Source organism: Coenobita brevimanus, chromosome 57 (assembly GCF_032717465.1).
Source record: "Coenobita brevimanus isolate Jiangsu-jjx chromosome 57, ASM3271746v2, whole genome shotgun sequence".
Lineage (NCBI taxonomy): Eukaryota > Metazoa > Arthropoda > Malacostraca > Decapoda > Coenobitidae > Coenobita > Coenobita brevimanus.
The window spans coordinates 19,676,767-19,693,315 of NC_137010.1; the positions used below are offsets into that span (position 1 = coordinate 19,676,767).

Genomic DNA, 16,549 nt, shown 5'->3' on the forward strand with positions numbered 1-16,549 from the left:
TGATAAATGAATGAATGCATGATAAAAGCCTCCAGACAATGTTATTAGACTGTTTCACATTCCAAGTGCCACTACCATAATGTCCTGCTTAGCATTCCTGGTGCCACAGCCACAGTGCACTGTACAGTAGGGCAGGCCTAACACATTGTCTTATGCGTGCTAAAGTACCATTGTGACTCTCATGACAAAATTTATGACTTCCATAAACACATTAGTAAATCATTTCAGTGCAATTATTAGTAGACAAATCCATCAGCATGACAGTCTGCTAATTGGTGTTTACATGGCTCACCAGTTAAGCTGTCATACTTCACATGTTTTCCATATTTTACCACCAAATATTTTATTCTGTTCTGTATCACTTTAATTTTCACTTCTTTGTGGTTCATATATACCATTTGCGTATATGTAACTTAACTATAATAGTTGTTTCTGAGCCTGAACATACAGGAGTGAGGCAGTCCATCAGGCAGGTAGGTGCAGTGTTGGCCTCACTCTTCACGGTGGTGCCACACCCCACAGGCGAGTCGTATAACCTTGAGTGTGCATTTGCAACCTCCTTGATGATGGTCGAATTAAGTCCTAGTGACCAAAAGTTTTTCCACGGTGTAGAACTATAGTCAAGTTGGTCCCACTAACGAATAGTACTCGGCTCGACTTTATTCGCATTTAGTACACAAAGATTTAGAGGCAAAAAGTGTCTGGTGGGCCCAGAGTCATGTGGAAGGTCCATGTGATTTTTCCCATTTAATGGATGGTATTCTGTATGTCAGACAATTTGTCCGGGGGTCTTTGAAATGTTCCTTCCTATGAGATCATAATAATCATACAAGCAAAAATGCAATCATATATCGAAAAAGGCCCTAATTCACCATATTAGAGATTCATTGTATATCGATTCATCATAAAATGAGGGCCTGCTGTAAATATTGTATGGAAGTTGCTGATAATGTTGTCATTTTTGTTGCTTGACCCTGGTCAGTTTGGCTGAGCAGACCTGTCAACCACAGGTAAGCAGCAGCTTCTGTGGGGTTGTCTTTCAGGTATAGTACAGTAAGTACATCATGTAGGCACTCCTTTGTGGTAAACAGTGCCTCACTAGGATCGAACCAAGGTCCTTCGGCATTGTGAGGTGCAGGGAAATGTGACAGTAGGTTTGACTCCCGTGTGGATGCTGTACCTCTTCCTCCAGAGTACACAGTACCACCACGTGTAGGCCCTTCCTCATAAGTGCCAGGTGATACAATATGTAGCATTAATATTTGTCTGTTTTTCAGATCCTGTGTGTATTCCAACCTTTAAGGAGAGTCAGCCATCAGTCTCACAGTCATCAAGTACCACTCCACAACTTTCAGTCTCCTCACAGCCTTCTGTCACACTCTCACATACATCATTATCAACTTCCTTACAACTCCCTACCTCTGTATCAACCTCACATTACTCCTTGTCAACTTCCCAACAATCCCTCACAACCTCACAGAGCATTCCAGCCTCACAGTACTCTCTCCAAACCTCTCATCCATCCCTCGCATCACAGTTGCCAACCTCGCATCACATCGTAATGTCACATCGACCTCCTTCAGCTTCACAACAGCTTCATGAAGTTGCCAAGAGACTGGAGTTTGAGGAAAAAAGACTGAACAAACTCGCAGCTGAGGATGATTCAGAGGGAACACTAACCAGCATGCCTATTGATTCTCCTGTAGATGGTGAGTTGCATCTTGGTGCAGTTTTATGTTGAGGTTAACCCTTTATTTATTTATTTATTTTTTTTTCACCAGATGATTTTATTCAGGCTTGTAAGAGACATCCTGAACTACATGACATCTTCCCCAAGTTGGATAGAATTGTTTGGTAGTACAGCCAGGCTTCCAGGGATAATTTTAAAATATCATCTACTGTATATAAAAGAGCCATGTTGTTTGTTTGTCCATCAGTCATGCCCAAACCAATTGCCAGAGACCCCCAGACCCATATATATTCTGAATCAGGGTAACTAAAGATAGTTTTAGGGGAGTCAAAATTCAGATCTGGGTCATTTGAGGTCACTGGTAGAGTATTCGCCTTTTTGGCCAAGGCAGCGCCGCATACCCCAACAGCCAAATTTTCAGCAAGGAGACTCACATGACCTTCAGTTTGGACATGGCTATGTGAGGTTGATCTTCAAGATCATTTAAGGTCACTGGTCAGAGGTTATTTGAGGTCGCCGTTAATACACACTTGAACGACTGGACCCAGCAGCCCCATTTTCGGCATGGAGACTCACATGAACTCCAGTCGGACATAGGCTATGTGAGGTTGACCTCCAAGGCCATTTGAGGTCACTGGTAATAGTAAACAAGCGGGCACAAATACTGTGCATTAGTCTGCGAATGCTGAATTAGAAAGTTCCTGGACCTGTTATAGTTCCTGTTCAGAAGCATAAGAGGTACATGGTCTTTCTGGAGTAGAAAGAAAGATTGAACTAGAACAGATAGGATTAGAGTTGTCACCTTTTTGTCCTGGCAACACTGAGTACCTCTGCTAGTTTTGTACATACACCTGCCTCAGGAATTTAGGATAACTGGGAAATCAGCTTATTTGGAAGCAATAGAACTTTAGATAGAAGTTTTTGTAAACTTCAGAGTGGACTTAAGGAAAAAAAAAAGTAAAAGGGGGGGTGGGCTACTCCTAACAAGGATTGTGTGTGACAGAAATAAAGTAAAATAAAAATGTCCCAAAGAATGACTGAGAAATATAAGAATGTGTTTGCCCATCAGGCTGGTGACATTTTCTGTTTTATTCATGCTGTCTCCATATGGTTCTGTTCGATGTAGGATGGATATCTAGTAGTGGGGGTTAATTTAGGCTGTATCTAACTGCTGTACAGTCAAGTCGCCTAAGGCGCAGGTAATTGGTTCTGGAACAATCCCACGCCATAGAAAACTGTGCCATAGTAATAACTAAACTTGTAGGAAAAATGGAATTTTCTTCTGGATGTTTGCCCAAAGTCCCCCTTCTCACCTCACTTCTCCCCATTTGCCCCCACTTTACACAGGCACACAATCAAGCAATGAGTAAATGCATGTATTACTCGTAACAACAGGCACAAAAAAACAGGAGGGTGATCAGCCTTGTGTCTACAGGCATAATACAGTCGTTTATAAAACTGGTATGAACTGGTTAGTGACGAAGCACCTCTCTCTGAGCTAAGACGAAGTACAATGCCCCCCGTCATCATCATCACGTACTGTATACTGTATAAGAATGATTATTAATGTGTTAAATGTGAGTTTTGTTGACACTTGAGCATACAAACTTCATCAAATAAACTCCTTCAGTCAGTGCTGGACCAGGCATTCTCCGCCATCTTTAATGTTTTGGTCAGTCAGCTGATCAGCTGAAGTTTGTATGCTCAAGTATCAACAAAACTCACATTTAACTCATTAATAATCATTCTCATATACATGATGATGATGATGGGAGGCATTATACTTCGTCTTAGCTCAGAGATAGGTGCTTCGTCACTAACCAGTTCATACCAGTTTTAAAAACAAACTTATAAACTAGTCACAATACTCAAAGAATCTTTAATGTTTCATTACTTAACACAATGAATTTGGTTAAGTTCAACCTCCTCATAAGAGAGAAAAAAGTCCACAGTTGGAGCACTTGTAGTATGGAGCTGAAGTGGTCACCATCTTCTTTGCTTACAAACAGGGGAGCACGCCGATCACCAGGGGAATTTGCCTGAGCGTTTCAAACCTTGCCATGCCGCCATGCCATAGGTATTTTATATGCGTGGTTCTTTTTTTTTTTGGTTCAGGCACCTTGCCGTGTCGTAGAAAACCACAGCATGGAAGTCCATGCCATAGGCGACTTGACTCTAGTTTGATGTCTCTCCTAAGCTCAACATGACTTATAAGAAGCAGAAATAAAGTGGAAAAGTACATCACTGGACTGATGGGATTAATGTTGTCAGGTATAACGGGTGTTCTTTTTACATCATGATTAAGCTTAGGACAAACTGATATGACAAGTAAACTCCATCAGATGATGTAATTTTATAGTTTATTTTAGCCATTGCCAGATAAACCAGTTTAGGTAGTGAAGATGTTGATTAAGGATGTACTGTATCTTTTATTCATCAGTCTGTCTATATATTGCCAGATTCCTTAATCCTGTAAGGGGAGGCCACGAACAAATCACTTCCATGTTGACCTGTACCCCGCCATGTCACTGCCCTCTCCCCAGCTCACACCCCTGCCTCCACTTCCCTCACATACACTCTCTTTGCTAGTCTCGCTCACCATCAGGTAGTAAAGAGGTGAATTAAGGAGATATCTTTAGATAAGGTAACAAAGGTTAGGATGTATCATTAAGTAGTGAAGAGGTTAATTAGGTGTGTCTCTATCCCGTCCAGTTCAAATAGTCTGTCATACACTGATGAAAATCATCAGGATATAGCAAGAAATAAACATGTGGAGGATGATGAAGCAGAAGAAATGACAAAGGATAGAAGTGGATTGAAAAAGTATGTGTGATGATACACATCTAGAAAGCTATTTACAAAGGAGATTACAGGGTAAACAGGTTTCCACAGTAGTTAGTTATCACAGACTTGTGTTTCTCTTGTTTTTGTCAGTTTGATTTTCACTTTCATTTGCCTGTAAAATCCATGTTAGCTGTTTGTGTGAAGGCTAATGTATGTAGGTTACACTACTTACTTATTTAATTACAGATGACCCCCACTATAACAGACTAATTGGGGGAAAGCCTGATCTGACAAAGCTGATAATCTATTATGATGCACCCCCCCCCCCCAGGTGGGATTTCAAGCTTATGTTTGAAAATAAATGAGTATACGTAGTAGCCTATTCTGGTATTAAAAATGAAAACTGTACCCATTTTACACTAATATGACCCATAATTTTGCCCTTTTGCAGCTTATTTCACATTTATCACAGCACTTCTTCAAGACTAGTGCAGTATTTCTATAGTATGTTATTAGAGCACAGCAATCACAATGGGGAAAGGGCAATGCCAGGCCAGGTTGGAGTAAAAGGGATAGGAAATACTGTACATGTATCATGTCCCATTTAACAGATTTTGTTCAGTATAGCTGACAGAAATCCTAGGGCTATTGTGGTGGCCATTAAATCCAATATTCAGTTTACTGAGGTACTTTAAATCGAGAGTCTACTGAATATATTTTTGTATGTCCATAGCAAGTAAAAAGAAATGCATATTAAGTTCATTTGCTACTAGGAAAGCTGGTTTACTGATTCTCTCCTGTTTACAGTGCCAGTTGCATGATTTTGTGGAACATATACCCTCCATATAATGACACTGTACAAATAGTGTCTTATACAATTGAAGATTAACTCCTTGAATCCAGTGGTGTTCTTTAGTTTATTCTTGTTATCTCCAGTTGAGTTTAATTATCCTTAGGTAAAGTCTTTCATATGGAATTGATTGATGGTTACCCCTCCTTTTTTTTTTTCTAATTTATCTGACTGAGCATACTGTAGGCTTCACAGCCTGTTCCCAAGGTCCAGTAGTCCTCCTACATACCATACCCCTCCATGTCACCATTTTGGCACCAACATACACCATCCATATTGAATGCATGTTGGGACTGTCTCATAAAGGACAGGTGTGTTGGTATTAGTGGGGGTATTTTTACATGTTGATGGGTCTTCTGGTACATCAATAAAGTCTGTTTTATGTTGAAACAGTTTCCTGCCCCAGCCAGGATTTGAAGCTGGGTCTGTTAGGACTGTAGGCTACCTCTCTACTGATTCAGTCACTGCCTCCTTCAATTCAAAATGTGTCTTCCAAGATGAGTAAAAATGTCAGGAGATGACAAGACTAAAAAGGAAAAACATGTTCCCAGACCCAGTAACTTCACACTGATTTAAGTGTGAAATGTTTGGTAGTTGTGTGATTGAAGGCAGATGCACATGAAAGCAGTTTTACACATGACTGTTGCTTAAGAGAGTCAACCCTCTCAGGAAACCTGGCCCGCACACCCCTACTCCCCCTCCCGGCTTTGACTTAATAAAATATTTCCCCTGTGCTGAAGGTACGGTATATACCTTTCATTACGGAACAGGCCATATATACGGAGACCAAATATTCTCTGGTTATGTCAGATAGCCAAAAGGTGTAGCTTTCTTTTGTTCTCGGGCTGTAAAAATATTAACATATACTGTACATTTTTGTAGGAGTAAGTGTGTTCATTCACAAAGATTTTGGATCTTTTTGAGGAAGTAAAATATAATTATATTTAGTGCTGTAAATCAGCAAGCAAAAGCTAGTTAATATCGGTATTGGAAGAGGAAAATTATCCAATAATCAGAATCGTATCAGAATCGGCTGTATAATGATGAAAAATGTATAAATGTTTGTTTTACCCGGTGGCCCTATACTGTATGCTAGCACATATTTCTCTACCATTTTAGGCGTGAACAAAGGCTGTAATTATTTTTCAAAGATATATTCATATTCCACATTCTATTGACTGTTGTAAATGGTAAAATGCTTGAAAAAACATATGGAATATTTAGAACCTAATATTATATCATTGTTGTAATATTATACCATTGTGGTTAGAAAGAAACTTGAAACAAGTACAGTACCTACACAGCAGCTTTATGTAATGGAGACAGGCATAAACTTGCAAGTCAGATGGTACACACACACACACACACACACACACACAGGCAGTCGGTGTTCACCTACGCTTAATGTTTACTTTTGATGGTACGAGAACTCCATCCATCCATCCATCATCCAATCCTACGTTGCCTCATGAATAGCGTAGGAGCCCAGGGCCAGACAAGTTGGTCCTGACATTTTAGATGAGAGTGACCAGCCTCACTCATCCCTGAGTGGCATTACATGAGCAGTAATCCCCAACCACCCTTTGGATATAAACCTTCACCGGCTCAATCCAATTGGAGCGCCTTAATTACCCACCAAACCACTAGGCGCCATAATTTGGTCATATGGTTACCACCCAGCGTAGTAAATGGTTTCCTGGTGTACAGGAAACCATTTGGCTTGTCACTCAGTGTAAAGTCACCCATAGGCTGAAGGAATAGGAAAGAATAGAGTTGTGAGCAGAAATTAAGTTTCTTTTTACCAGCCCTGATAGCAGAGCCGGTATTGTTTTCAAAATGTGTGTGTGTGTGTGTGTGTGTGTGTGTGTGTGTGTGTGTGTGTGTGTGTGTGTATTTGTTAGCATAATAACTTCGCAACTGCTCAAGATATCATCACAAAATTTTACAGGTGTGTAGTAGGGAAAAAAAATGGATCACAAGTTTGAACTTGGTGAAAGTAAGTCAAGGTCTGTGTGTCTTCACAGCTGCTCAAAATATATCATCATGATCATCCGGACCTCCTTTCCCACCCTAGGGCAGGGTGAGGAGTAGCAATGTCCAGACAGTCCTATGTTGCCCAGTCCAATGGGCCACATTTCCATTCACTCATCATTCAAGCCCCCTGAATCCTGGCTGCATCGGATACACCAAAAACATTCACCATGTTTTGCAGCTTCACATAAACGTATCTGATAGAGTCAGTCCAGACGCTGCCAAGTTAAAAAGGGGTGCCAAATCCCTGATCATGCACTTCACCTCACAACATTCATCTAGCCAGCTCGATCTCTTGTCCTAGCCTCACCAACTTCCAAAACATGAACGTATCCGATAAAGTCGATCCGGACACTTCCACGTTAAAAAGGGGTGCCAAATCCCTGATCATGCACTTCTCCTCACAACATTCATCCAGCCAGCACGATCTCTTCTCAGTTCCCTAGCCTAACTGACTTCCAAACCTCTCTTCCTCACACACTCATCCACCATATCTCTCCACCTTCTCCTTGGCCTACCTCGCCTCCTTCCTCCTTCAAATTCGCTCAGATATACCTTTTTCACCACCCTATTGTTATCCATTCTCTCCACATGACCATACCATCTCAGTACACTTTCTTTGATTCTGGTGTCCACCGACTTCCTCACTCCTTATCTTTCACGAATCACATTATTTTGTATCCTATCCACCCTCTGTACTCCCCATATATTCCTCAGCAGTCCCATCTCTGCTGCTGTTACTCTTGACTTTTCATTTTCATGCCACACCATAGTCTCACATCCATATGTTAAAGTTGGCATTAACACTTCTTCATGTAAGCCTTGTGCTGCTGCAACACTCAAGCCTCTGTTTCTTATCAAGGCCTTCATTGCACCAGCTACTTTTCTTCCTTGTGTCACTCTACTTTCATCTTCTTTTGCACATTTTCCTCTCTTTTTTTATCACTGTACCTAGATATTTGAACACCCTCACCAATTCCAGTCTTTCTCCATTCACTATAACATCGCACTGGGAGTCACCTTCTCTCTTGATTACCGTCACTTTACTTTTTCTATATTTACTTTCAAGGCACGATGCTCACAGACATCAGCAGAACTCTGCACAAGCCTGCCAAGTTCTTGTCCGGTATTTGCAAGCAGTACTGCATCATCAGCATACAACAAATTTGAGAAACTGAGATATACCATCCATCACCATTCGTTACCAACGCCATCCCTCTCTCCTTTACTCGTGTTTATACGTCTTCCATCATGCCATCCATATATATATTGAACAACCCTGGGGACATCATTCAACCTTGTTGCACGCCCACACTGATCATGCAGCATTGACTTAGATGCCCATTAACCCTTACACATGTTTCACTACCATCATAAAAACTCTTGACAGCACCTAGCAGCTTACCATCTACACCGTACATGTGCAAAACTTTCCACAGTCCTTCTCTGTCCACTTTGTTGTATGCATTTTCCAGATCCATGAATGCCATAAACACCTTAAGGTCTTTCTCACAAGCCTTCTCTGCTGTCTGTCTCACTGCAGATATTTGACCAGCATATCCTCTGCCACTCCTAAAGCCACTCTGTTCATCACTCACTAGGACTTCTGATATCTCTCTTACTTTCTCTATAATAATTCTTCCATATACCTTCTAAAGCACACTCAGGAAATGTATACTATGATAATTCTTGCACTCACTTTGCTCACCTTTATTTTTGTACTGGGGTAAAATCACAGACTTTTTCCACTCTGCTGGCACAGTTTCACCAGTACATGCCCTCTTACATATCTCCAGCAAGCACTTCATTCCCCTCTCTGTACTGCTCTTAATCATCTCTGCATACACCTCATCAACCCCAGCCGCTTCATAGAGTTCATCACCTGTGCGAGTGTCACGTTTCCTGGCACTGCATTCCTTCTCGGCACACCCCCAAAACCAATCATGTTTACAGCTGCTCTGCTCTGTCTATTCCCATTCATCAGGCTTTCAAAATATTCTTTCCATCTGGTCCTCACTTCATCCCCATGGTTTAATAATCTACCACCTAAATCCTTCACACCATCACATATCTTTCTGCTTTCACTTCTACATTTCTGCACCTCTCAAAATATCATCACAAAATTTTACAGGTGTGTAGTAGGGATGAAAATCTCCTACAGGTATTGTTTTCAGTTTGTCTGTGTCTCTGTGTGTGAGCATGATAACTTTGCAACCGCTCAAGATATCATCACAAAATTTTAGAGGTGTGTAGTAGGGATAAAAATCTCCTACGAGTTTGTAATTGGTGAAAGTAGGCCAGCACTGTGTGTCTGTTGCTACGATAACTTTGCAACCACCCTAGAGAGCATCACAACTTATACAGGTGTGTAGTAGGGATGAAAATCTCTTACGAGCTCATTATTGGTGAAAGTGGGTCAAGGTCATATTCCGAGCCACTCTAAATATGTATCGGCTCATGGCTGGTGTGATTACCCCCTTTGGGGGGGGGCCCCCTCTAGTCATTTCTTCTGTCAGTCTTCAGTAAAATGTATACACTGTAATTAATACAGAATTTAATTATTTGCTGCTCAGAAATTTATTGCATATTTGGCCATTACTTGCAACTCTACTTATGATTAGCTGATGTGAAAAAATGCTGGTAGCCCATTTAAAAAATATATATATATATATACAGTAGTAACCCCTAAATACCTATGGCTGTCGAATGACAGTTACGGAAAATGTCAGATAAAGTCCAGTGGCTGTCGATGGTACAGAGACTACCAAAAACTGGCGGTAGGTAGCACCACCTCTTTTATGACGTATATGGGACCTGGCCAGTGGGAACTAAGAGATCAGGTGGTGGGAGGCATGATCTGGCCCCCTCCCCCTCCCCAGGTAATCGATCCACCTCCCTTTGCCCTATTGAATCCTGCCTTCTGTGTCCCCTCCCACCCAAACTACCCCCTATACCCCTTCTAGACCATATTGGGTGTGTGTTAGTCATATTCTCTCCCTTTACCCCCCCCTCCTGATGCCCCCCTACACTCCCTCCACCTCCATATTTCTCAAGGACATCCCATTCTAGCTCATAGCAAGGGGTGACTTTTTTTTTTTTTTTTTTTTTTTTTTGTCGATTGTGCAGTAATCATTAGACATATAAGAGTGAAATATACAGTTTCTGGTGTGTAAAGTCAAGCTCTTCAAATCAGTAAGACCAAAAATTTACTTTGGTGCAATTTTTTTTTTTTTTTTTTCTACAGGATACACGAAGGGTTACAATGTTTTATTTTTGACATTCTTTGACGGTCGGTATTGCAGTAACCATAAGTCATATGAGAGTGAAACATATGTTTTCAGGTGTGTAAATTCAAGCTCTTGAAACCTGTAAGAAAAATTTTAACTTGGTGAAAACTCAAAAATTTAACCCGTTTTGTGGTTCTGGGATATGGGGGGCCAGAAGATTTGCGGTCTTTACGGGTTAGTGTATTAACTACATCAAAATATTACAATTCCTTTGGCATTTTTATTTGTTTTTTTTATTTTAACCCGCCTCATCCTGACCACTTTTCCACCACTGACTCCCCCCAATCCCGACCATTTTAGGAAAAAATTTTTTTTGGCTCAAACCTTCACTTTTGGTGAAAACATCGAAAATTCATAGAGAAATCGCTCACCTGAGGTTTAAAACACTCGATACAGGTAGGAGTACCTCCTTACCTTACTGGGTTTTCTATCAGGCTGGCACCAAAGAAAGCGAGTTCTGTGGGAGGATAACTATTTCACACCACTCATAAACGGTATTTATTTATTTACTTGGTACAAATTTATATGTAGTACGAGAGTATATTGGTTTTCAAGCAGTAATATAGGCTTTATAAGCATTGTTGCACTCACTAATACCTGACCTTTTTTTGCCACATTTCCTGATCATCATTTCTGTTTCTTCCTCTAATGCTATGTAAAGTTTGTCCTCCACATTGTCATTGATTGGGGAATCACTCTGGCCCTGAATTTCGTACCGTGGCATGACATGGCTATACTGGCCAGGTCACTGATAACAGGTGAATTGCTGAGACAATGGCATGCAGGGGGGGGGAGGAGGTCATGCTGGGTAAGGCATTGTCCCTGCCTGGCATCTTGTAGAGGAAGGTGTCACGTGTATACGTACCAAAAATCACTCGCGAAAATTGAAAATTGTGCAAATTAGGGACCTTGCAATTTTTTCGCGTTTATGTACGTCGACGGGATTGGCAGTGACAAAACGTGTGGACGTTAAAGAACGTCGACGGGACGCCGCAGGTTAAAATATAAAATGAAAACTGTACTATACCTCTATATTTTAAAATGGTATGTAAGCTTCTTGTCATTGCCCCAAAAATAAAACAGCATTTATACTTGAGAGTACCATACGTAAAATATTTGGCTGGCTGGTCATAAGTCATAAAATGAAGTAACATTTGTACTTAAAAGTAACATTTTGATCCTTGCCAACTCAGGCAAAACCAACCTAGAGCTAATGCATTGTGGTAAAAATACACCTGCTTTAGTCCCCGAGATCGAATTTAGCACACTTGTAGTTAAGGACTGTTTGTAAAAGGCGACTAAAAGGGTTGGTGGAAGGTTAGTGCCCCTCCCCGGAAAACAACTAACTAAAAAAACAAACAATAAGCCTCGGACAAGGACTGACCAAACGATGACGACCAAGGACCGAAAAAAGGACATGGTTATCGGAACGTGGAATGTAAGGGGAGCGAATGATGAGATGAAAGAGAGAGATATTGTCCAGGTGCTTAAGGGTGCGAAAGTGGATGTATGTGGAATAACTGAAACAAAATAGAGAGGAGAAAGTGTGAGAGAATGGGAGTATGGATGGGGTATATGTGCAGGAGTAGGTGAGAATGAGAGGGCAAAGGAAGGAGTATGTATAGTTGTGAGTAAGAGATGGAAGAAGAACATAAGACAGTTTGGATCAGTTGGGTCAAGGATTGTGTGGGTAAAGTTGAAAGTTGGAATACAAATGTGGGCGATTGTGTGTGTGTATGCGCCAACGCAAGATCGTGCTAGAAGAGTGAGAGAAGAGTTCTAGACAAATGTAGAAGTGTGCATGGAAAAGTTTGGAAGGAATGAGAGAGTGTTTTTGATCGGTGATATGAATGGTAAAGTTGGGAATGTGAAGGTGGATGGAATAGTTGGTGAGTAGGGTGTGCCTGCTGAGATAGATGAGAATGGGAGTGCGTTAGTGGACATTTGTGGTGGGAGGGGGTTGGTGATAGCCAATACCCTCTTCAGGCATAAAATGATCCACAGGTATACATGGCGAGTGATGAGAAGGGTGGGTGGTGAACTGAATGAAAGGAAGGCAATGATTGATTATGTGTGTGTGGATAAAAGGATGCAAAGCTGTGTAATGGATGCAAGAGCTTATAAAGGTTGGGGGAGTCGATTTTCTGGCTACTACTTGGTGGTGGCCAGAATTAGAATTCAAGTAAGATGGAGGAATAGAAGAAGGGAAAGACGAGAGGAAGGAGTAGTTGCAAGGAGAGTGGAAAGGTTACAAGAGGATGAGAAAAAGGCAGAGTATAAGAGAGAAGTGGAGGAAAGATTGGGCAAATGTGAATTGGAGCAGATGGGAGACGTGGAAGGTGTGTGTGTAGGATATTTACAGAAGAAATATGTGCAGCATGTGATGTGGTGTGTGGAAGGAAGAGAAGACGGAGGGGGGGTGCAAGGAACAGCGTGGTGGACTGAAGAGGTGAGACAGGCTGTGGCACAAAAGAAGAAAGCATACAATGAATGGATGAGAAATAGGGGCGTGGAAGAAGTTGAGAGGCGGAAGAGAGAGTTATATGTAGAAAGAAAGAGAGAGGTGAAAAGATTAGGAAGAGAGAGTAAGAAGAGAGTGGATGAGGAATTTGGAAGGAATTTGAGTGTAAAGTGGAGGGACTGTAAGAAAATGTTCTGGAAAGAGGTGAAAAGAGTAAGACAGGATGGAAGTGAAGTTAGCAGGGGAGTGAAAGATAAAAATGGTAGATTACTAGTGGAGAAGGGAGAAAAAGTGAGCAGATAGAGAGAACACTTTAAGGAATTGTTGAACATAGAGGATGGAAGTAATGCGAGTATAAGTGGCTGGAGAATGGCTGGGAGAAGGAGGAAGGTGAGAAGACAGGAAGAAATCAGTAGGATAGAAGTTGTGGAAGTAATGAAGAAAGTTAAATCAGGGAAAGCCCCAGGAATTGATGGAGTGTGTGGTGAAATGCTGAAGCATGGGGGAGAGATAGTAGTAGAATGGATGTGGAAGATGTGCAGATTGGCCTGGGAGGAAGGTAGAGTCCCGGAGGATTGGAAGTCAGGTATAATTGTTCCCTTGTACAAAGGAAAAGGGGAAAAAGAAGTGTGTGGTAATCATAGGGGCATTTGTCTTCTTAGTATAATAGGTAAAGTGTATGGTAGGATACTTATTAACAGAGTTAGAGAAAGAACAGAGAAATTAGTTGGAGAAGAACAGGGAGGCTTTAGGAAGGGAAGAGGTTGTGTAGATCAGATATTCATTCTTAGATCTTTAGTGGAAAAGTTTCTAGAGAAGGGTAAGAAGTTGTATGCGGCTTTCATGGATTTGGAGAAAGCATATGACAGGGTGGATAAACAAGGATTGTGGAAAGTGTTAAGAATATATGGAGTAGATGGGAAGTTGTTGAATGCTGCCGTGCGTATGGATGGTGAACTAAGTGAATTTTTCTCTTTGAAAGTTGGGTTGAAACAGGGATGTGTCATGTCTCCATGGTCGTTCAATCTGTACATGGATGGGGTAATAAAAGAGGTACAAGGTAGGGTAGTGGATGTTGGAGTGGCCCTGGTGAGAGAGGATAGTGTTTGGAAACTCTGTACTGTTGTTTGCAGATGATACTGTGTTGTTGAGTGAAGACGAAGGGGAGCTGCAAGGCTTGGTGGATGAGTTTGGGAGAGTGTGTAAGAAACAGAATCTAAAGGTGAATGTAGGGAAGAGTAAAGAGATGGTCTTTGAGAGAGGTGAAGTCAGTGAATGTACAGCGAGGTTGGATGGTGAGGAATTGGAAAATGTGAGTACGTTTAAGTACTTGGGTAATGTGATGAGTAAGGATGGAGGTTTGGAGGGTGAAGTGCATGAAAGGGTTCAGCAGGGAAGAAAGGTTGCTGGTTCTTTGAAAGCAGTGATAAGAAACAGGGAAGTGAGCATGGAAGTGAAAAAGTTTCTACATGACAGTATTGTGATACCAACTCTAACGTATGGAAGTGAAGCTTGGACGTTGTTGGAGGGACACAAGTCAAGAGTGAGAGCAGTGGAAATGAGTTATTTAAGAGGAGCCTGTGGAGTCACATGGAGAGACAGTCTGACGAATGAGGATATAAAGGAGCGTTGTGGTGAGGATGTGGATGTGATAGGAAGCGTTATGAGGAACACACTGAGGTGGTTTGGCCATGTGGAGAGGATGGAGGGTGAAAGACTGACGAAGAGAGTGTATGTGAGTGAGGTAGAGGGGGGAGAGGGAGGGGGAGGCCGAGGATGAGATGGAGGGATGGGGTGGAGAGGTATATGAGAGAGGGGGGTGTACATTGGGAGCAGGGCAGTGAAATGGCGGGGGACAGGGCGACTTGGAGGCGATTTGCTTGTGGCCACCCCAAACGGGATTGAGGCGTCTGGCAATAGATAGATATAAATATATATATATATATATATATATATATATATATATACACCCCATTATGTGGGGTATCGTATATCAGGGTACTTTTAACATGTATTTCAATGTGGACTGTTTACCAGCCTTGGGTTTCCCCCCAAACCAAGCCCAAAACCCACCCAAATGAGCCCCAAAACAAGTTTAAAGCCAATCTAAATGGCCTAACATTTGTCATTGAAGCTAAACTAAGCCTAACACCTGTAAATAACTCACTAAAACCAACAAATAGAATCTGAAAATCATCAAATATAAGTCTGGAAAAAATCAGGCTTAGTACATTGTACCCCAAAATTATAATGTTCACTCCACCAGTGGCTAAATCACATTAATCTAAGTCTAAAAACAGTTTATATATCAACTTAAACACACAATTTTAGTCTAAGATATCCAAGTCAGTAAAGAAAAATCAAAACCCATAGTTAAACCGGGGTTTGGCCATCGTTAGATGAGGTATGATGGTATTTCTACCCCCATCGTTAAGCCAGGTTATCGCATCTAGGGGTTTCGTATATCAAGATATTACTGTATATATATACATAGATATATATATATATATATATATATATATATGTAAATATACAATGGAATCTCAAATTTCGACAGTTTAGAATACAATGAATCAAATTTCAATGCATTTTGGAATGGTCTGCCTACCTTACTTTTCGATGCAAATTCGCCTACTTCAATGCTCTCAGGGCCAGACTCAAACCAAATCAAGCAAAGATAATATTTTTTATGCAAACCAAAATGCCAGAAGAGAAGGAAAATTATAAGAAAAAGTATGAACCTAACCTAATATCGTATGTGACGTGCTGTCAGGGCCAGACTCCAACCAAAACAAGCAGTGATAATATTTTTGATGTGATTCAGATTGCTAGAAGTGAAGGAAAATTATAAGAAAAAGTATGAGCCTAACCTAATATTGTATGTCACATGTGTCAAGAAGAGAATGAAAATCAACATCATTTATTCATACAGTATATGAAGCATATGATGATATGGTTCTGAGACAATTCACTGTCATGTCAATTTGCCCGTCAGATAATTCCCCATCAAAACATGGATGATTTCCTGTCAGGACAATTCGCACTGTGGACGATTCCCTGTCATTCTATAAATGTACTTATTATTAACTAATCAATACTTTAATAACTCGAACATATAAAAAGAGAAATTAGAGGAAGAGAATCAATAGTAGAAATACTAAAACAGAATGAATTACAGGTGATAGCAAATACAGTAGGCAGAATACTGAAACGAAGAGAATTACGGTAATTATGAATAGAAGGAGCAACATAGAAATGAACAATAGAGACTGAGAAAAAAAATAGCCATGTTGTTTAACCCCTACACCGCGGGCTTGTTTACCAATGACTTGCGTGTCCCGCGGGGTTATTTGGGCTCCGACAGACTCTCAAAAAATATTTGCCAAAAATCAGTTATTAGTCCTAGAATAATAAAATTACATATGCTTATGGCACATACCTTCAGC

General features: G+C 40.9%; 1 protein-coding gene across 1 annotated transcript in view; it reads left to right on the forward strand.

The window, feature by feature from the left end:
• caly (ubiquitin carboxyl-terminal hydrolase calypso) overlaps positions 1-16,549 on the forward strand; it is a 125,530-nt gene that overhangs the window by 85,952 nt on the left and 23,029 nt on the right. The window contains exon 11 of the mRNA XM_080274228.1: positions 1,278-1,709. Coding sequence (XP_080130354.1) covers positions 1,278-1,709 — 432 coding nt within the window. The remainder of the gene's footprint in view (positions 1-1,277; positions 1,710-16,549) is intronic.